The sequence below is a fragment of the Camelus dromedarius genome, chromosome 27 (assembly GCF_036321535.1).
Source record: "Camelus dromedarius isolate mCamDro1 chromosome 27, mCamDro1.pat, whole genome shotgun sequence".
Taxonomy (NCBI): Eukaryota; Metazoa; Chordata; class Mammalia; order Artiodactyla; family Camelidae; genus Camelus; species Camelus dromedarius.
This window is the reverse complement of record NC_087462.1, coordinates 4980212-4999578: the sequence shown is the minus strand read 5'-3', so window position 1 is coordinate 4999578 and position 19367 is coordinate 4980212. Positions and strand designations below refer to the sequence as shown.

Below are 19367 nucleotides of genomic sequence, written 5' to 3'. Positions count from 1 at the left end.
AAAAAAAAAAAAAGTTGACAAACAACCACTCTCTGCCTGTTTTCTAGATATATAGCCACACCCATCCCTTAACCTACAGCTGTCTACAGAGCAGTCAGAGACTGCTGGGTGTAAACCATCCACTGTCTGGTCCTTTACACAAAAAGTGCACCAGCCCCAGGTCTCAGGGCATCTCCCTTAGCTTGATCCCTCCACCAGGATACCCCACTCCTGGCCACCCACCTCTGCTGCTCCCCCTCAACCAACTTCAGCCTTTGGATGGCCTCCAACTGTGATACCAGAAAGTGCCAGCGTTCTCCCCACTCCAGTAGCCCCTTGAGCCAGATTTATCTTGACAAGCCCTGGGCCTCCCCCAACCCCCAAGCTGAGTCAGATCCGCCCCCCCACCTCCCCACCCCCACCTCCCTACTCTGTTATTAACATGCTTGGCTTTGGCCTCCATTACCAGCCTGAGACATCGGCCTGGGGCAAGGTGCTGAGTGGCTCTGAGGCCCCCACACAAGACACAAGACACACTCAGGAAGGCGGCTCAGCATCCTTTATCTCCGCGGGGTCAGCGGCCCTCCAGGGCCCGGTCTCGGGCGATGACCGCCTCCTCGAACTTGATCATGAGCGTAGTGCCCTTGTGCCAGTGCGCCGTGACCTTGGCGGGGAAGCCACTGTGCGTGAGCACCGCCTCCACGATGCCCGCCGTGAAGCTGGCGCAGTTGAGCGTGCTGTTCTCCTTGGGCACCGAGATATAGGTGTTGATGAGCGGCTCCCGCTCGATGATGTAGAAGGTGCGCGCGTCGTCGTTGGCCTGCTCCAGCTTGTCGGCCTCCTTGCCGAAGAGCGCCTTCCACACGGCGCCCTTAACGAACAGCAGTGCGCCCAGCACCTTGGTTTCGCGCCGGGCACCCTTTTCTCGAGCCACCAGCGCGTCCAGGACGCGGGCGCCCACCTGGCGGCCCAGCGCGGCCAGGCGCGCCTGCAGCTCGGCCACCGAGAAGACGCGGCTCTGGCAGTGCTGCACCAGCTCGGAGAAGAGCAGCGCGAAGGCGCTCAGGCTCACCTCGGTGCGCGGCCGGGCCAGCGCGCGCTCCAGCAGCGCCGACTTCCCGCGCGTGAAGCGCGCCTCCATGCCGCCGCCGCCCTGCGGGGAGACCGGGAAACGTGGGGGTCAGAGGCGGGAGAACCCCGGGGGTCCCCCTCCCTTGTGTGCTCCATCGCTGCCTTCCCACGTGGGAAGAGACGAGTGGAAGGCAAGGAGGCATCCACCTGCGCGTAAAGCCCACCTCCATTACGGGCAACCAGTGACGGACAAACGGGAGACGGAATAGGCTTCTACCCTTGGCGAGGAGAGGGTTTGGGAGGGAGGAGGATTGAGAGGGAAGACGTGAGGAGAGACGAGAGGGGGACCAGAAGGGGGCGCTGGAAACCACCCCCAACCCTCGAGTTCCAGGTGATCCTCGTGCTTTAAAATCAGCGTCACGACCCTCTCCGCCACCTGTGCAAGTAACTAGAAAATTAGTGCTTGGGAAGGGGGACGTCAGACCTAGGGCAGGGAGGGGACGAGGAGGTCAGCGGCAACTGCCCCGCCCCCACCATGCGCTCCAGCAGCAACAGCGCTGACTTCCCAGGATAAAGAGAACTTCTCTGCCTCTCCCCTGAGGAAAGCCAGAGAAACCCAATGAGTAGGAGGTCTGTTCAGACCAACGGCCAGGCGGGTTGGGGGCGTGGGGCGCCGGCAAGATATATAGGGCAAGCCAGGAGAAGGTGCTGCGAATCGTTCCAAACCCGCGCCCTCTGGCAACACCGATTTGTCATGCACAAAGCGTGCTTCTTTAAGTGGGCCTGCGTTTGTAACAAAACAAAACAAAATAAAACAAAGCAAAAACCCTAACTGGAGCGGGGCCAGAGAAGGCGTCGGGAGCAGCCCACCCCCTTGCTCCCAGAAAGGTAGCAGCACAGTGGGAAACAAGAGGGAGAGGGCGCCCCCTCCTGGCTCCCCGCCATCCCAGAACATGAAGCCACAGCTGTAGGTGGCGGGAGAACCCCGGAAGGGGCCTGTTGGGAGAAAACCCCAAGGGGGTGCTGAGACACACTGTGGCTTTGCGATGGGGGTGGCAGCGGATGGGGGGGATCCCAAGGGCGCAGAGACATCCTCCCTCCTCCCATTCACCAAGGGTGGGATCAGGAGGGGTAGCTGAGAACCCCGCCCCCACTAGGCAGGGACCCGGCCAGAGGCGGGAATGGTCTGGGCATGCTGAGCTCCCCAACCAGGTCTGCGTGGGAGACGGAAAGACCAGTGGACCAGCGAGGGAGGGGAGTCCCAGGAGCTGCAGGACACCCCTGCCCCGGTGCACAGCCGCCTACATGGGGAGGGCCCAGCGCGCGAGATGGGAAGGGGGGATGTTGAGACCCCCTCCACCGGGCTGCCATGGGGGTTGGTGAGCTTGAGCCGCGTTAAGACCGGGACCTCGGCTCCGGCGTAGACCAGACAGAGGGACCGGGGAGGAGCCCACCCTCCTCGCTGTCCCCCGGGGTGGGCCGAGGCTGGCTGATCGGGAATCACGGACGCCGAGACCCTGACCCAGGACCAGTGACCCGCGGGGAGGGATCGGGGAGCGGACAAGGCGCGGCAACGGGAGGGGTCGTGGCGGGCGGGGTCTTACCGGGAACTGCGGCCGGCGATTCGGCCGAGCTGCTTTACGGCGTCGTAAAAGGCCCGGCATGCGCAGGCGCCGCAGCGGGACGGGCGTGTGGGCGGGGCGCGCGCAGTCATTCTGGAGAGTGGCCGCACGGGGGCGCGCGTGTCCGCGGGGCCCGACCGAGGGACGCGGCGTGGCGGTTAGGAGCCTCGCTGGCCTTGGTTGGCCCACGATCGGGGGGACAGTAGCACGGGTGGTCACCTGCTCAGGAGCACAGGCTCGACGATCGGTACATGTGCGTCCTTGAGCATATGTCTACCTGTCTCAGGGGCACATGTATGTCCTCGGGTACACGTTGTCTTGTAGGGGCACATGTATGGCCATATGCGCATGCTCACTAGTCTTAGAGACACACCAATGCCTGTGTGCACATGTCCACTTGCCTTAGGGACAAATGTATGCCCGTGGGCACGTGTTCTCTCAGGGGATGTACAGCCTTGAGCAGTGGGCATAGTACACTTACCGGCACCTGTGCTCGTGGATACATGCTCTGTGGACAGAATCACCCACCAGCACAGGCACATCCGTGGGTACAGACTCAGAGATACGCATCCGCGGGCCCTTGTACACTTAGGAAGACCTTGTACATCTCAGGCCCCAAACCTTCATGGGTACACACTCAGGGTGCAGGGGCTCAGCTCCTCCCTGGGTACACGTTCATGGGCCCACTGGGGGAATGTGTTCTCACACCGCCTGGGGCCCCAGGGTTCCTGGCATCACGTCCACGTGTTCACTGCCCTTCCCCAGTTCCCAAGTCTGACCACTTACAGACCCTCCCTGACCAGGTCCCGAAGCCTCCCAGCCACACCAATAACAGACTGGAAAGCCATTTGCTTTCCCTTTGGCCTTTATCTTCATGAATCACGGAAAGTGAGCGCAGAAACAAATGGACACGTCTGGGCACACGCTCTGAACCCCCTCGGTGACATAATCAGGCATGCTCATGTTGACACACACCTGTTCACGTTGGCACAGGCAGTGACACGTTTATACACTTATCCCGCAGGGCACACATGTGTTTATACTGACAATGAAATGGGCACATACAACATGTAGCACCAACACCCACACCCCACAGTGACACACCTCTGTGGTTGCTGCTGACACGGCCACCCACCGTGACATGCATTACACTCACACACACCATGCTACACGCGTGTGACTCCCACCTGCAACCTTCACCCATAGCGCCTTCCTGTGGGACACACTGAAATACCCACCCTCCCCGAACTACTTACCCCCATACACATGTGCGCACACACACACGTAATGTCACAACACTCATTTGCCAAGATATGTGATTTTCTACACGTGGGATGAAGGACAGGTTCGGACCAGGCTGGGGCCCCCATCTTCCATCTTCACTGAGGGATGCAATCTTGTCCTCCCAGCTGCAGCCAGGGCTTCAACGCCTTCTCATTGATTTAGATGAGGGGTCTGCGGCGTTGGGGGTGAGGGGTAAAGGGTGGAAACCCAAGGTCAGGCAGATTCCACTCTTAGAAGGGAATCTAGGGCCAGATCAGGGGTGGACCCCTCATCTTCCTCCCTTCCCTCCCCAGCTCCAACTTACTTGGATTTGGCATCTTCAGCATCTCGATTTCGTCTAACTTAGCCCTGGTTTCACTTATGGCTAGGGGTGGGAGAGACAGAAGAAAACTGAGGTGGGGCTTTGCCACCTTTATTGGAAACTCCCTGTTTGACCCCCAAGCTGGGGTGCCACAGAGCCCGTGGAGTTGGAGTTTTCCAGCAGCATTTATATACTCCCTAATCCATCACCCTTCTAAATCCTGCGCTCTTGGGAGGGCGAGGCCCCACTGCCCCATCCCCCAACTCCCCAGCACCCAGCCCAACACTGAGCACAGAGACACGTTCACCCAGTGGAGGTCGGTAAGGGCACCTCTTAAGAGTTTCTGGCTCTGTTCCTGGACCTTGTTCTTCAGCGTGTTAATGCCCTGCACTGCCATCCTGGTGCTCTGATTGAGGGTGCTCCAGGCCTCCTTCTGCAACTCCAGGCACCCCTGCGCTGAGAGGGAGACTGAGGGTGTGGGGTGGGGATGTCTGTGTCGCCGCTCCCCTCCCTACCCCACCCAGGCCCAGGTCCTCCCTCACCATTCTGAAGCTCCCCTTTCAAGTTCAGCAGCTCCTGGGACATCTCGGAATCTGTTCAGGATGGGGGTGGAAAAGGAAAACCCTCCAATCGCCCTAATTCTGCAGCCTTGGGAGGCAGACTTGACCTCCCCAGCTCCCGAGGACCCCTCCACACTGCCCCGGCCCCTGCCCCAGTCACCAAAAACTCGAAACACTCACTCTTCATCAGGACCAAGGCCAAGAGAACGACGCAGGACAGGGCGAGGAGGAGGGACAGGCTCACCATGGCTCTGTGCAACGAATAGAGGCCCTGGGCAGAGTCCAAGGGAGGCCTGGACTGGGATGGGACTGGGGCAGAGGCAGGACAGGTCACCTCCAGGGCCCAACACCGCCACTCGGACCATTGGCACTAACACCATCAACAGCTCTGTCACCTACACGTGCTGTCCCCAATACCATAAGCAGCTTTGGCCATCAACGACACTGCCAGCCTGGCCAGAGCCACCAGCAATGGTCCCTAACACCATCAGCATCACCCCCCTCCTTACCATCCTTCACTGACACCCACCAGCATCAATGCCCATTTACGGGCACTGTCCCCATTGTCCGACCTCATCAGTACCCTCACCAGCTCTGTCTGGGTGATTCCTTCCCGATGCACTCCACCACGGTCACTTACTCACCATCGCCCAGCTCTTCCATTCACACCACCACCATCATCATCACCTACAAAGCTACCCCCACCACTGTCACACACAAGCCTCAACACCACGCCATCGACCTGACCCCCATGCACTGCCCCTTGTCTCAGCAATGCTCTCCTGCAGGTCCCTCCCCAGGCAATGGGATGTGGCTCATGGGTGGCTGCTCACCCTTATTCTTGGCTGGTGAATGACTGCCCTTTGGCTGGTCACGATTTCTGAAGGTCAAGGTGAAATTCTCATAGGCAGGGTCATCTGCACCTGTGAGCAGGTCAGTGGAAGGGGCTGTGGAAACCTGCCTGCCCGGAGCGCTGGGACAGGGATGGGAGTGGGAGAGGAGGCTCAGACATCTGGGTTCACCGAACCCTGCACACAACACACTTCTGGGGGTAAAGACAGGGAGTGGGGAATAAAGGTCAGCTTCTTGATTAAGGGGAGTGGGTGTGTGTGACCGTCTGGGTGATACACAGACACACACACTTTCTGGGTAGGGGAAGGAACCCTCTGGCCCCAACTTTCAGCTCCTTATCTCTTCTATCCCAACCTCTCCCTCTCGACCTCTCCCCTTGCCTCTCCAGGGCGAGGTGCCTAACCTTCTTTGTTGTCTGGGGATCGCCGTTTCTTGTCTTTAAAGGCTTCTGCCTGCATCTTGACCTGGTTCATGTAGATTTCCTCAGTCTCCATTTTCCCCGGGCCACCAATTTGTCTGTATTCATTCTCCACCCACCGGAAGGTGTCTGGAAGGATGAGGAAGTCTCTGGGTTGGGGTGAGGGAAGAAAGGAGGGGTCAGCCTCCTCTTTCCAGGGATGCAGGACCCTCCCACCTCATCTTGGGCATCCTCACCTCCACCCCGGCTCAAGAGGGGTCTTAGGAGACCAGAGGTCTCAGGGAGGACCAAGAACAGGAGCCTACAGTCCCGGAAATGGAATGGAATAGTCAGGAACTTGTGGTTAAAGTGTTAACTAACACTATGGTGGCGATCACATTGCAATAGACAAATGTATCAAATCAACACGTTGTACACGTTAAACTTACACAACAGTCATATGTCAGTTTTTTTTTTTAATTTTGCTGTTTATTAGCGGGAGAGATAATTAGGTTTACTTATTTATCTACTTTTAGAGGAGGTACTGGGGATTGAATCCAGGACCTTGTGTACGCTGAGCATGCACTCTACCACTTGAGTTATATCCTCCCCCATCTGTCAATTGTATTCAATAAAAATAATGGTTTTAAAAAAGGGATGGTCAGGAAATCTACAGGAAGCTCTGTGTGTGTGTGTGTGTGTGTGTGTGTGTGGGTGTGTGTGTGTGTGTGGGTGTGTGTGTGTGTGTGTCTACCTGGATGAACCTCAACCTCCCATCTCTTGCTCTCAAGAGAAGAGCTTTGATGCCTCCAAGCCCTACCTTTTAGGGCAGAGGCAGTTCCTAGCCCCGGTTCCCCCTCTCGGCCCCGCCCTGCGAAGTTCTACTTCTTCAAGATCCCTTGAAGGAGAAGCGCGGGTAGGAGGCAACAGGGTCACCAAACTGCACACCCACATGTGGGACTGAGGCCAGACCTCACCTTGACCTAACTCCGGAAGCAAACCCACTCACACTCAGCCACACATCTCCTCACCTACCCAGAGTCCCACACACGAACACTGATGCACACCCTCCTGAACACCCCCAGTCACAATCTGCCCGCCTGCACGTGTGTCACCCTCATTTGCAGGTCGATGCGTATTCATGGCATCACACTGTCTGCGCTCTGCCTAGCTGTCTTGAAGTTCTCTTTGTCTCTCTGACCTTGAAAACTGTGGATTAAAAAAAAATGAGACCAAGTATACAGGGAATTTTCTCTTTAGATCTAGAGCAGTGCCTTCTGATGGAAGTATAATGTGAAATGCATCATGGTTTTGGAGGGCAGGATTTTTAAAAATTGAAGAATAGTTGATTTATAATATTATATTAGTTTCAGGTGTACAGCATAGTGATTCAATACTTTTATAGATCATACTCCATGTAAAGTTATTACTAAATAATGGCTGTATTACTCTGCGCTGTACAATACACCCTTGTTTCTTATCTATTTTATACATAGTAGTTTGTAGCTCTTTTACTGTAGTCATCTTCAAATTGGTCACGTGGCGGTCTGATCAGCACCATCTTGATTGTTTTAAGTGCAGTTAATCTTCATTTTCAGGCTCAGTTTGTTCCCATTTCCTTGAGGCCAGTTCTCAGAATTGTGCAAGATGGAGCAGCTTATGTCATGGCTACACTCTGGTCATCGTGTACTTAACTTCTTCCACGTGGTGGGCATTTTAGTATCTGTAAAACGGCTCAGAGGATATGGCTCAGAATCTTATCTGTAGCCCTCGAGGAGAAAGTAAAGGTCTTTGACTTTGCTGCATGGCTAAACTATTATTATTTTGTCCTGTTTGACTGCTTCTCTTTGCTTCTGCATTTTTTCATTTCTTTGATTAAATGTATTTTTTTGGCTAAAGTTTTTCTAGAGACAAGAGACAGGCAGAGGACACTGAGGGGTTGGTGGTGTCTGTCCTGGGAAGGCCCCATAGGGTCCTGCTCCATTACTCTCCCTTTGGAAAAAATAAGTTTGAAACTTTCTATGTGTAGGAAGTGAGTATGTTTTAGATTTAAAACGTGTGATTAAATTCTAGATAATTTTGGAATGGTCCCCAAGATCCAGTGAGGATAACATTCTCTTTCCTAAAGCATTGCCAATCTTGTCTGCTCAAGGAAGATTGATTTAATAGTGGTTAGATGCCAGCCCTTGTATCTGGTCTTACAAAGACTCCACTTACTGGGAAATGTGACCCCACACCCAGCCCAACAGTCACAGAAGAGATGGGCCAGTGGCGAACTGGCTTTGCTCTGATGGACAGGCACAGGGAGCGGGGCCACAGCATTACACCTTTCCCTGGCTCTGATGAGGCTGAGACCAGGCCCCAGCCCTCTGGACTTTGAGGAAAAGTTAGTCCCCAAACTGGAGACCCTCAAGCAACCATGTCACAGTGGCCTAAGAGGGCTCCTGAGGTTGCCTGATCAGACTTTCACTGAGTAACTATCTCGGCTTTCTTTTAAGAAAGAAAATATGTCCTAACTAGGGATTGGTTTAGGGTGGGCATAGGATCCAAGCCCAGCCAGTCAGAGTCCAAAATTTGGCACAGGGGCAGGAACATGAGCCAGACTCAACCAATGAAATTTAGTCCTGAGGCTCTTGGTGGGTTAACCAGGAAAAAGGGTATCCTCTTTCCCCCACTCACTCCTCACCCTGCGGCCGTAAGACTGTGAGGATGTAGGCCTGGAGCTGTGACAAGAGAGAGCCTGCTTGAAAGTGAAGCCAGCACTGAGGAAAGCAGACCTGACAGGGAGTAGGGTCCTGGACACATCATTTGAGACCCTGGATCCAGCCATACTTGAATCTGTTGTTCTAACCCTGGGCCTTTCAGTTACATAATCCAGAAATGTCCTTTCGCTTTTGCTCCAGCTGGCTTGACGTGGGTCTGGCTACTACAGGGGCCAGGCATTTGGCAAAAGAGGAAGGAGGCTTAAGAAGGGGGAGGGGTTGCCTGTCAAAGTCTGTGCTCTGGGACAGGAGGGTGACTGTTGGAACTGAGCGCTCTGAAGAGGCCTTTCTTGGGGTCCATAGAGAAGGACAATTGTGGGTCTTGGAGACAAGGGGGCATTCACATCAGGGTCTGGAGACACTGGAGTGCTCCTCCCTTCACGCCAGTGAAGGACAGGCTAGACAAGGTACTCGACTCACCCCCTCTGGTTCTTAACACACTTCTGAATCAGTGATCCCACTCCAACCCCAAGGCCGAAGTGGGATTAGGATGAAGGACGTGGGAGGAGAATGCCTGGATCAGAGACTGGGTGGATGCCACAGGCACCAGGAGTGTTTGTGACCTCAGCTCATGGCCACCAGTATCAGACATCATAGCGGGTAGTTGCCAGTGGGAGGAGAGTCCAAAACATCTTGAAAGCTGGAACTCCACCCTGTCCTCCATTCTCCAGCCTGAGGAGTATGCTGGGGACTGTGATGTTTACCTCTGGGGTCCCTTTTAAGATTGAGCACCAAGTATTCTGAATTCTCTGCCTGCATCTCTCAGGGACTGGCTTTTAAGACTCCTGGGTTAGGATTCTCAGGAACTAGACCTTGAATCACCTGGGTTGTGCCCCTCTCCCTGTGGTGCTGAGGATTTCCCTTCTAGGGTTTTGACTCCAGGCTGAGACCGGTGTCATGGGGGTGGGGGCGGGACTTGATGTTGGAAGTATGAGAGTCTGTCTGAGGCATACATGTGTCTGTGTGTTCCTGGGTCTCTCCGTTCAGTGGGCATGTGTGTATCTGTGGGCGGCGTGTCTCTGTGTAACCATGGTAACTGGGTTTTGTACTGTGCGTGCACATGGCCACGAGTAACTACGTATGTGCATGTAGTGTGCGCACCTAGTTGGTGTAGCCACGTGTGTGTGGTTATTTATTCAACAGACATTTCCCGAACACCTTCTATCTACCAAGCTCTTTCTAAGAGCCAGATACATCAAAGATACAAGCCCCCTGCCCTGTGTTTTCATATTTGAGGGCTCATGAGAGGTACGTACCATGAGCTGTAATTACTCAAAACTGCACCTGTGCATGTGAAAACGTGAATTGGTGATGTAGGTAGCATCAGGTAGGAGTTCTCCCCAGACCCCTGTGAAGACTCCTTCCTGCTCATGACCCAGCTTTGTCTGCCCCTTGGGGGTCCCCTGATGCAGGTGAGGAGAGAGGGATGGGGCTCAGGGCTTTGGGCTCCCCGATGGCTCAGGGATGCACCCTGACCCAGGGGCTGCTGGTGGCCTGAGTCCCGGGAGCACACGTGGATAGGGTGGGTGAGGGTCCCTGCCCTGTCCAGACCCAGATCCCTGAGGAGGCCTCATTGTGGGCAATGGGGAAGAATGACCCAGCAACTTCCTGGGAGGTCCGAAACGCTAGGGTGACCGACAGGTTGGCTTCAAAGGTAACACTCCCTTCCCCTCCTGAAGGTGGCCACGAACCTTGGGTGTGGGTGTCATTAGAGGAAGTTAAGTCCCCATTTTTTCAGAAGTAGAAGTGGGGGACCACAAGGGAGGAGTGGGGAATGGGGCAGAAGAAAGTCGCAGTTGTCCCCCCACCCCACTCCCTCTGGTGACTACGCGCCTCGCTCTTTTTGGAGACGCCAGCTCAGTCTCCCTCACCCCACAGAAGACACAGCACAGGGCCCAGGCCCTCTCCATCCTCTTCTCAGCCTTTATTTCTAGCCCCGCCCCTCCGGGGCATGACCCCACCCCTCTGAGGCTGGCCACGCCCTCGAGGCCCATCCCGTATGCAGGTGCAGCTTTAGGCTACTAGGCCTGCAGGCGACAGCAGCGGGCTCCTGTCCAGTCCATGCCTGCGCACTGGCAGTGGCATGTGGTCTCGGCGCGAACATCCCACGAGCCACAGGCAGAGCCACACGTGCAGCCGGTGACAGCGAAGCCTGCCAGTGGGAGCGAGGAGTGGGGAGAGCTTGGGCTCCGAGCCAGAGGCTGCGGGCCTCGGGGTCCAGGGGGCTGGAGGCCCTCACACTGGAGAATGGGAGCTGGATGCGTGGGTGGTGGGGACGCTGGCGGTTGGGGACCTGGACACCGGGGTCCTGAGGAAATAGGGTCCGGGAGTTGTGGGGAGGGAAAAGGCTGGGGGTGCAGACCAGAACATTCTAGAAGTAGAGACTGGGTCTCCATGGTCTTAGAGAAATAGAGGCTGGACGTGGCGGAGGGGGTTACAGGGTACCGAGAACAGAGCTGAGAGTTCTGTACTCACCTGAGGGGCAGGTAACCAGGTCCCCCCTGGAGGTGACACTCCGGCAGTCCAGGCGAACTCTCCTTACTACGTCAAGTACTGCGGGGTGGTGGAGGGGGATGGGTAACTGTGAGACCAAGCTTCCCCTCCCCCATTCTTATGCTGCCCAGGCCCTGTGGTCTGGACATAGGCAAGGGGTCACAAAAACTCCCCTGGGGAGGTCCCAGGTGGTCTGGGCCCTGGGGGAGAGCCCAGGTGGAGGGGAGCTCACCGCCTCCCAGGATTCTGTCTTGAGGTGGGCATTGTGGAGGGAGGAGGGTTTGGAGCTGCGGTTAAGGGTGGAGCCGGGCAGGAGCTGCGACTGGGGTCGGGGCCACTTCTTGTCTGCTCCATGTCAGGAATTGGAGGGGCCCCTGCTGAGGTCAGATGTCAGGGTCCTCACTTAGGAAACTGGTGGCATCTTGGATCTTCTCATTGAGGGCTTCATCCATGGGACACAGTGACGTGCCACACACCAGCAGCCACAGGAGTGGGACGAGGAGGAGGGGGAGAGCCTTCATCCTGCAGGTGCTGCAAGAGAGAACCAGGGGGCCCACGGTGGGGTCAGCCCCTTCCCAGCCTGGGAGGGATCAGGCCCGCCGAGCGTGTGGGACCTGGAGCCCTGGGTCCCGATGGAGGACAGGGCTGGAGGGCCAGCTTTGCCCAGGCTCCCTGGCTGAGGCTCTGGGCAGAGGCAGGGGCCCCTGTCACTTACCCTCTCCTTGGACTCTGCAGGCAGAATCCTGGAATATACATCCTTTGCCCCTGCCTCAGCTTTCTCTTTAAGGCCTCTGGGTGTGGGGCTTCCTGTCTTGGCTAAGCCCCTTGGCATCCTGGCCCTCCCTTCCCACATCCGGGGCTAAGAGGAGGCCCCCAGGGTAGGCTCCAGGGCCTCCTCTTTCAACAGCCTTCCCTTCCCACATCCGCGGGACTCCCGGAGATGGTTACCTGGGGAATAATTCCAAAAACCGCAGTTGGAGGGACAGGCAGAGAAACACAAAGGTCACCAAAGTCATGTCCTTGTGTGAGAACTGCATACCATGTTCATTCCCAAATGCCTATCACAATAGAACAGACAGATAAAATCATGGTCTATTCCTTCAATGGGACAATCTACAACTGATGTTGGCAAGTTACAGCCCATGGGCCAAATCCAGCCTGCCGTCTATTTTTGTACCACTCACAAGCTAAGAATGGTTTTCTTTCCTTTTTCTTTTTCTTTTTCTTTTTTTTTTGTTTGTGTTTGTTTCCAATAGGAATAGATTTTTTTTTAAATTGTGGTAAAATATACATAAACTGTGGTAGGATATAGCTCAAGGGGTAGAGCAGGTGCTTCGCATGCATGACGTCCTGGTTTCAATCCCCAGCGCCTTCTCTAAAAAAATTAAACAAACAAACAAACAAACTGAATTACCTCCCTCCCCCCCCAAATATATATATGTATACACATAAAATGTACCATTTTAACCATTTTCAAGGGTACAATTCAGTGGCATTAAGTCCATTCACAATATTGTGGAATCATCACCCCTCTCCATTTCCAGAATTTTTTTTAAGCATCCCAAACTGAAACTCTACCCATTAAACTCTAACCCTCCCCTCCCCGCCAGCCCTTGGTCACCTCCAATCTACTTTATGAATTTGCCTATTTATTCATATTACAAATACACGGAATTAGCCTTCTGTGTCTGCCTTATTTCGCTGAGCATAATCTTTTAAGATTCCTCCATGTTGTAGAATGTATCAGAACTTCACTCCTAGAGGGGAGGGTGTAGCTCAGTGATAGAGTGTGTGCTTAGCGTGCAGGAGGTCCTGGGTTCAAACCCCAGAACCTCCATTAAAAAACTTAAATAAACCTAATTACCTACCCCTACCCAAAAAAGAAAAAACTTCATTCCTTTTTAAGGCTAATATTCAATCATTTGTACATACCACATCTTGTTTATCCATTCACCCGTTTGCGGCAGTTGGGTTTCTGTGAACAGTGCGGCTGTGAACCGGGGTATGCAAGTATCCCTGTGAGTGGCTGCTTTCAGTTATTTTGGGTACAGACCCAAGAGTGGAATTGCTGGATTATATGGCAATTCTGTGTTTAACTTTTTGGTGAACTGCCAAACAGTGCTCACATTAAATTTTTTGTATTGAAGTATAGTTGATTGACAGTCTTGTGTTAGTTTCTGGTGTACAGCATATTGATTCGGTTATGCATATGTATGCTTTTTCATTATCAGTTATTAAACATTTGAAAATCATTAAAAAGTTAATATTTAATGACATATGGAAAGTATAGGAAATTCAAATTCTAGGGTCCATAAAAAAAGTTTTCCGGGCACACAGCCATGCCCACTTTTGAATATATCATCTGTGGCTGCTCCACACATCACTGGCAGAGTTGAGAAGTGGTGACAGAGACCACAAGGCCCACAAAGCCAACCACTTTTACTAACTAGCCCTTGACAGAAAAAACTCCTCCCCCGGCCCCCCACTAGGCCAATCGCTGTGAGTGTGAGGTGAAATCAACATGTGGCTTGCAGCTTCGTTTGCCCATTTGGATTCTCACCAACCTAATGGTGAGCAGAAAAACCCAGACACAATAGAGAACATTCTACATCAATCCATTTATTCCAAAGGACAAAAAAAAAACAAAACCCAAAACCCCACCAAGCACAACTAATCTAAACTATGATATTGGAAGCGAGGACAACATTTTCCTGGGAGTGAGTGTAGAGATAAGAAAGGGGCAGACAGAGGGCTTCTGGTAAGCTAGTGAAATGTTTGAACTGTATGCTTATATTTGCACATTTTATGCATGTTGCATTTCAGTAAAAATGATGTGTGTCTGTGGAATCCTGATGTAAATACAACTGTGTCCAAGGGCCAAAGTGTAGGCAATGTTGATTGAGCACCTATTAGATGCTAAGCCTTGTGCATCCAATAGAGGGGAAAGGGACACTCCTTCTGCCCTCTTGCAGTTTGTCCTGTCAGAGGAAGATGGACACCAAGAGAACACTCAATCAGCCTCAAATTCCACCTGTCACTTGTGCCCTGAAGCAGAGGAACCCAGTTCTGGGAGGACTTCCGATATAAGAATCTGGGCTCCCCCTCCAGAAGATCTGAACAGACATTATTCCAAAGAAGACACACAGATGGCCAACAGGCACACGAAAAGATGCTCAACATTGCTAATCATAAGAGAAATGCAAATCCAAACCATGATGAAAAATGTTCAACATTGCTAATTAAAGAAATGCAAATCAAAGCTACAATGAGGTATCACCTCACATCAGTCAGAATGGTCATCACTGAAAAGTCTACAAATAATACATGCTGGGGAGAGTGTGGAGAAAAAGGAATCCTCCAACTCTGTTGGTGGGAATGTAAATTGGTGCAGTCATTATGGAGAATAGTACAGAGATTCCTTTAAAAACTAAAAATAGACTTACCATATGATCCAGCAATCCCACTCCTGAGGATATAGCCAGAAAAGACAAAAACTCTAATTAAAAAAGATACATGCACCCCAATGTTCATAACAGCACTAGTCACAACAGCCAAGACATGGAAGCAACCTAAATGTCCAGCCACAGATGATTGGATAAAGAAGATTTGGTATATATATACTATGGAAAAAGCCATAAAAAAGAATGAAATAATATCATTTGCAGCAACATGGATGGGTCTAGAGATTATTAAGTGAAGTCAGAGAGAGAAAGATAAGTATCATATGATATCACTTGTATGTGGAACCTTAAAAAATTATACAAATGAACTTATTTACAAAAGAGAACAGACTCACAGACATAGAAAACAAACTCATGGTTACCAAAGGGGAAAGGGGGTGGAAGAGATAAGTCAGGAGTTTGGGATTAACAGATGCACACTAGTATATGTAAAATAAATAAACAACAAGGACCCACTGTATAGCACAGGGAACTGTATTCAGTATCTTATAATAACCTATAATGAAAAACTGAAAAAGAATATATATACGGATGTATGTGGACAGATGAACGTGTAAAGAGGATGTGGTGTATGTATACAATGAAATATTACTCAGCCACAAAAAAGAATGAAAATTTGCCATTTGCAACAACATGGATGTCTTGGAGGGCATTATGCTTAGTGAAATAAGTCAGACAGAGAAAGATACTGTATGGTATGCTATTGCAATACATATAGAATCTAAAATATTAAACAGACTAGTGAATATAGAAAAGAAATAGTCTCACAGATATAGAGAACAAACTAGTGGTTACATTACCAGTGAGGAGGGGAGAGGGGAGAGATAGGGGTAAGGGATTAAGAGGTACAAACTGCTATGTATAAAATAAATAAGCAACAAGGATATATTGTATGGCATTGGGAATACAGCCAATAGTTTGTAGTAACTATGAATAGAGTATCATCTACAAAAAAATTTTGAATCACAGTTGTCGTAGGATCCGGCAGGCCGGTGAGCAGGCGGTAAAAGAATTTACCAGAGACAAAGGAGGAGAACAGTAAAGGAGTTTATTAGACACACTGCCGCAGAAAACAGCGGGCCACGCAGACAAGAGCTGCCCGTATGCGCACCGAGGGTTGGTTGCTGAGGTCTTTTATAAGGGAGGGTAGAATTTGACTCCTTGTGCTTACGTGACATCAGGGGGTCACAGGGTGCGTGATCAGTTCACACACAAGTTTCCAATTGGTTTAGGTGAGTTGAGAAAGTTAGGGTCCCTGAAAGGGCAGTGGGATTTATGATTCCGATAAGGAGGAGACATGGGTTGAAATAAACCAGCCTGAGCTATTGTGAGAGTGACCATTTCCTTAGGCTATTAGTTGTGCTGGGGCAGACACACGTCAGGAAAGAATGCACCTTATCTTTTGAGGGATTGCAGGCAGACATCTGGGAGCCAAGGAATGATGGTCATTGGACTTTGAAGGGCTCCCATTGGCCTCCCAACCATGTTGTACACCTGAAACAAATCTGACGTTGTAAATCAACTATATCTCTCCCTCAAAAAAAAAAATCTGTTCTCCAGTGGAAGAATCTAGGAAAGTTCTTATGGAGGAAGAGATGGCTGGGCAGCAACTGGAGCAACTGAGCAAGAGTTCACCAGGAGAACAGGCCAGCAGGGGCTTTCTGGGTGGAGGGAACTGCATATCCTAAAGCTCTGGGGTGGGACACCGTGTACCAGTGTGAGGAACTGAAAGAAAACCTGTGGGGTGGGAAGGCAGAGAGTCTGGTTGGAATAAATGAATTCCAGAGGCAAGTTCGTGTGCCTGCTGCACCATGAGGCCAAACAAATTGAAACGCTGGAGTCTGGAGAAGAGAAAGGTTTATTGCAGGGCCGAGAAAGGAGGACAGGGTGGCTCATGCCCAAGAAAACCCCAAAGTCCCCAAAGGGTTTCAGCAAAGCATATTGAAAGGCCAGGTGAGGGAGGGGGTTGCAGGGTACGTGATCAACTCATGCACAGTCCTCTGATTGAGTGATTTGGAGGGAACAGGGTGGTCAATACTATCAACCCCTAGGCACCAGGAGGTCTGGGGTCCACATGCTATGAATAATCAAGTAGTTCATTTCTTTCCTTTGGTGGTGATTTTTAGCATCTGAAAAACTCAGGAAATACACATGAGATGCTATTATCTAGGTGCTTCAGAGAGGAGCTGCAGCAGAGGACATGGGGGAGGGGTCTGTCCCTGGAAGGCCCCACAGGGTCCTGCTTGGTTACACAGAGGCTCTCTTTCTTGAAGACCCCCAGACCTAGCTGGGGCACAGGGTAGCTTGGGAAGTGGCAAAAATCATTCTTGGAAAGCTCTCATTTTTCAAAACCCTTTAGTCTCAGAACGTTTCAGGGAAAAGCTTTTGAAGGGTGCAGAAGCGCGGAGCTCTGACTACAGGTTGGGTGAAAAGCAGGGAGGGGTGTAGAACCCGTGGGGTTCTCTGGAGACCCAGTTTGACAACCATTCGTTCAGTGTCAGGGAAGAGCCTTAGATGGCCAGATGAAAGGAATGTTCACACATTGAGGTTTGAGGAAGTCATTTTGGCTTATGCATGAGTTACCTTGAACGTGATGTTAGCTAAAACAGCCTGTTTGTGGCCCACCAAACACCCACTCTACATCTGCTTTAATTATTAAAGAAAAGGGCACATTGACTAGATGTCAAGAATGTCCATGTCAAAAATAAAGATTAAATGCTTCCCTTCCTGGGACACCAAGGCTGGTACTCCTTTCATGATAAGACTCCCTTCCCAGGCGTCAAGTCCATACTGACTCTGTGCTGTGTGCATGCTGGTCTTTGCTGTTGTTGTTTAAATCTTGAAGGAATGTATCCCTGATTTGTTCGATGCTCTTTGTTCTGACAAGACAAAAAACTGTGCTGAAAACCATACTTCTCTGGAGCAGTTCCTCAGTTATCTGAGAGGCTGTCTTCCGGGCTGTAGTTCTCAGTTTGGCTCAATAAAACTTTTCGATTCCTATGTGGTTGAAAAATATAGCCTGCCGTATCAGTAAACAAAGGATGCAGCAGCCATCAAGCCATCAGCCACTATAGCTGCCCCCAGAGGTGAGCCTTGAGGAAGGGAAATCAGGATGGAAACAGGATGCCACCAGCAAGCCCTCGGCCACTGCGGCCATCCCCAACGCTGCACCCAGGGGGATCTCAGGATGGGAAAGAACAGGAGGATACTGGCCCTGGATAGCTAAGGTGCACGTCAAAGGAATGATTTCAGTGAGCCCGGACTCTTGCATCTTCCCATACAAGGAGAAGCACTGAATTCATTAACTTGGCATGTCTTGTTTTCTTTAATTAACAATAATCTTTTGATGTTCCAACTACGTGGTTTTTGTTGCAAAACTCCTATATATCCTGGCTCCTTCCCTGCCTCTTTGGAGCAGTCCCTCAGAGCGATCTTAGAGCTGTCTCCCGGTCTTAAGTCCTCAGTTTTGTCCACCAAATAAAACGCAATTCTCAGCTTCTAGGTTGTACATTTTTCAGTTGACATCTACTATTACTTGCTGATTATTTTCATCGACAGTCTCTTAATTCTCTTTTTAAAAATCCTTTCATTCTCCCTGATTTCTACCAGCAAAATTGAGCTCTAGTGCCCTTAATTTTGCATCTAATACTACCTAATAAAATTCTAGAGTTAGATCTTTAAAATGTACAATAGAATAATCACATGCTTATAATTTGCTAAGGTCAATTTTATTGAATTATAATTTCCATGCAATAAAATGCATCTATCTTAAGTGTTCAGTTGGATGCATTTTGACGAGTGTATATACCTGCATGCTGCATGAATGTTTTGATTTCCCCAAGTATTGGGTTTAAAAAAATAAGGTGTAGTTTACACACAGTAAAATGTACCCTTTTTACTGAGCTCTATGAATTTTAACAAAGGCATACAGTTGTGTAAACATCACCACCACCAAATACTTATAATTTAAATTATAATGGGGGGGGGAGTTTCCCAAAGATTTGAAAGAAATCTGTGTCCTGAAGCCACAGAGAGGGAGAATTTTTCTGCCCCATACAAGTGGATTTCCTGTGCACTGCAGACCTCGTGAATATTCATAAGTGTTACCAGCTTGTTCTCGCCTCTATTAATATACATCTGTCCTTGAAGTTATTTTGGACAAAAGGGCCTGTTATCACCCTGAAGACTGGAAGCTGTTGCCACTTCCTGTAAAATTGACATGCAGAGGCCCCCTGCGCTTCTGATTGGTTGCCTTGCTTAATCACTTGGCCTGCTGACGATGTCGCAATGACAGGTGGCCAAATCAGAAAAGAACCATTGACACTTGCTTCCTGTTCCATATGAATGTCAGAAAATTAAAGTAAAAGCCTTGGAACACCGCCACATTTCTTTAGCAAAAGCTGGAGAGCCTGGCCTCTTTTCCATAAACACTTCTGACCTGGGGCCCCAGGGCTGGGGGATGGGATCCACCTTGTAGAATGGGAGTCTGAGCACCTGTGGGCAGCATAAGTCGGGAGAGGACAGGTGGGTGGCTCTGGTAGGACCTTGGGGCCAGACAGAGCCTTGAGTTTGGGTAGTGAGAATT

At 51.1% G+C, this 19367-nt stretch overlaps 3 protein-coding genes across 3 annotated transcripts; all 3 read right to left on the bottom strand.

Moving 5' to 3' along the window:
* Window positions 1–523: 523 nt before the first annotated feature.
* Window positions 524–3382, bottom strand: TRAPPC5 (trafficking protein particle complex subunit 5). Its single transcript, XM_010978251.3, has 2 exons — window positions 2655–3382; window positions 524–1132 (listed from the first exon to the last, which is right to left on the bottom strand). The coding sequence occupies exons 1-2, from the start codon at window positions 2712–2714 to the stop codon at window positions 554–556; spliced, it is 639 nt and encodes a 212-aa protein (XP_010976553.3). The 5' UTR covers window positions 2715–3382; the 3' UTR covers window positions 524–553.
* Window positions 3383–3519: 137 nt separating this feature from the next.
* MCEMP1 (mast cell expressed membrane protein 1) lies at window positions 3520–6386 on the bottom strand. Its single transcript, XM_010978248.3, has 8 exons — window positions 6324–6386; window positions 6073–6216; window positions 5651–5740; window positions 4998–5126; window positions 4800–4850; window positions 4588–4725; window positions 4261–4320; window positions 3520–4127 (listed from the first exon to the last, which is right to left on the bottom strand). The coding sequence occupies exons 2-8, from the start codon at window positions 6161–6163 to the stop codon at window positions 4096–4098; spliced, it is 591 nt and encodes a 196-aa protein (XP_010976550.1). The 5' UTR covers window positions 6164–6216; window positions 6324–6386; the 3' UTR covers window positions 3520–4095.
* A 4358-nt stretch (window positions 6387–10744) lies between these two features.
* RETN (resistin) lies at window positions 10745–12170 on the bottom strand. Its single transcript, XM_064479584.1, has 4 exons — window positions 12037–12170; window positions 11725–11852; window positions 11304–11381; window positions 10745–10980 (listed from the first exon to the last, which is right to left on the bottom strand). The coding sequence occupies exons 1-4, from the start codon at window positions 12075–12077 to the stop codon at window positions 10850–10852; spliced, it is 378 nt and encodes a 125-aa protein (XP_064335654.1). The 5' UTR covers window positions 12078–12170; the 3' UTR covers window positions 10745–10849.
* Between the last annotated feature and the right edge of the window lie 7197 nt (window positions 12171–19367).

Excerpts from the sequence above, each read along its gene's own strand:
- TRAPPC5 (XM_010978251.3), bottom strand. The coding sequence starts at position 2,714 with ATGCCGGGCCTTTTACGACGCCGTAAAGCAGCTCGGCCGAATCGCCGG. Across the intron at positions 1,133-2,654 it reads ATCGCCGGCCGCAGTTCCCG|GGCGGCGGCGGCATGGAGGC; the intron begins GTAAGACCCCGC and ends GTCTCCCCGCAG.
- MCEMP1 (XM_010978248.3), bottom strand. The coding sequence starts at position 6,163 with ATGGAGACTGAGGAAATCTACATGAACCAGGTCAAGATGCAGGCAGAA. Across the intron at positions 5,741-6,072 it reads ATCCCCAGACAACAAAGAAG|GTGCAGATGACCCTGCCTAT; the intron begins GTTAGGCACCTC and ends ACCTGCTCACAG. Across the intron at positions 4,128-4,260 it reads GCTGAAGATGCCAAATCCAA|ACCCCTCATCTAAATCAATG; the intron begins GTAAGTTGGAGC and ends CCAACGCCGCAG.
- RETN (XM_064479584.1), bottom strand. The coding sequence starts at position 12,077 with ATGTATATTCCAGGATTCTGCCTGCAGAGTCCAAGGAGAGG. Across the intron at positions 11,853-12,036 it reads CTGCAGAGTCCAAGGAGAGG|CACCTGCAGGATGAAGGCTC; the intron begins GTAAGTGACAGG and ends TCTCTCTTGCAG. Across the intron at positions 11,382-11,724 it reads AGATGCCACCAGTTTCCTAA|TACTTGACGTAGTAAGGAGA; the intron begins GTGAGGACCCTG and ends ACCACCCCGCAG.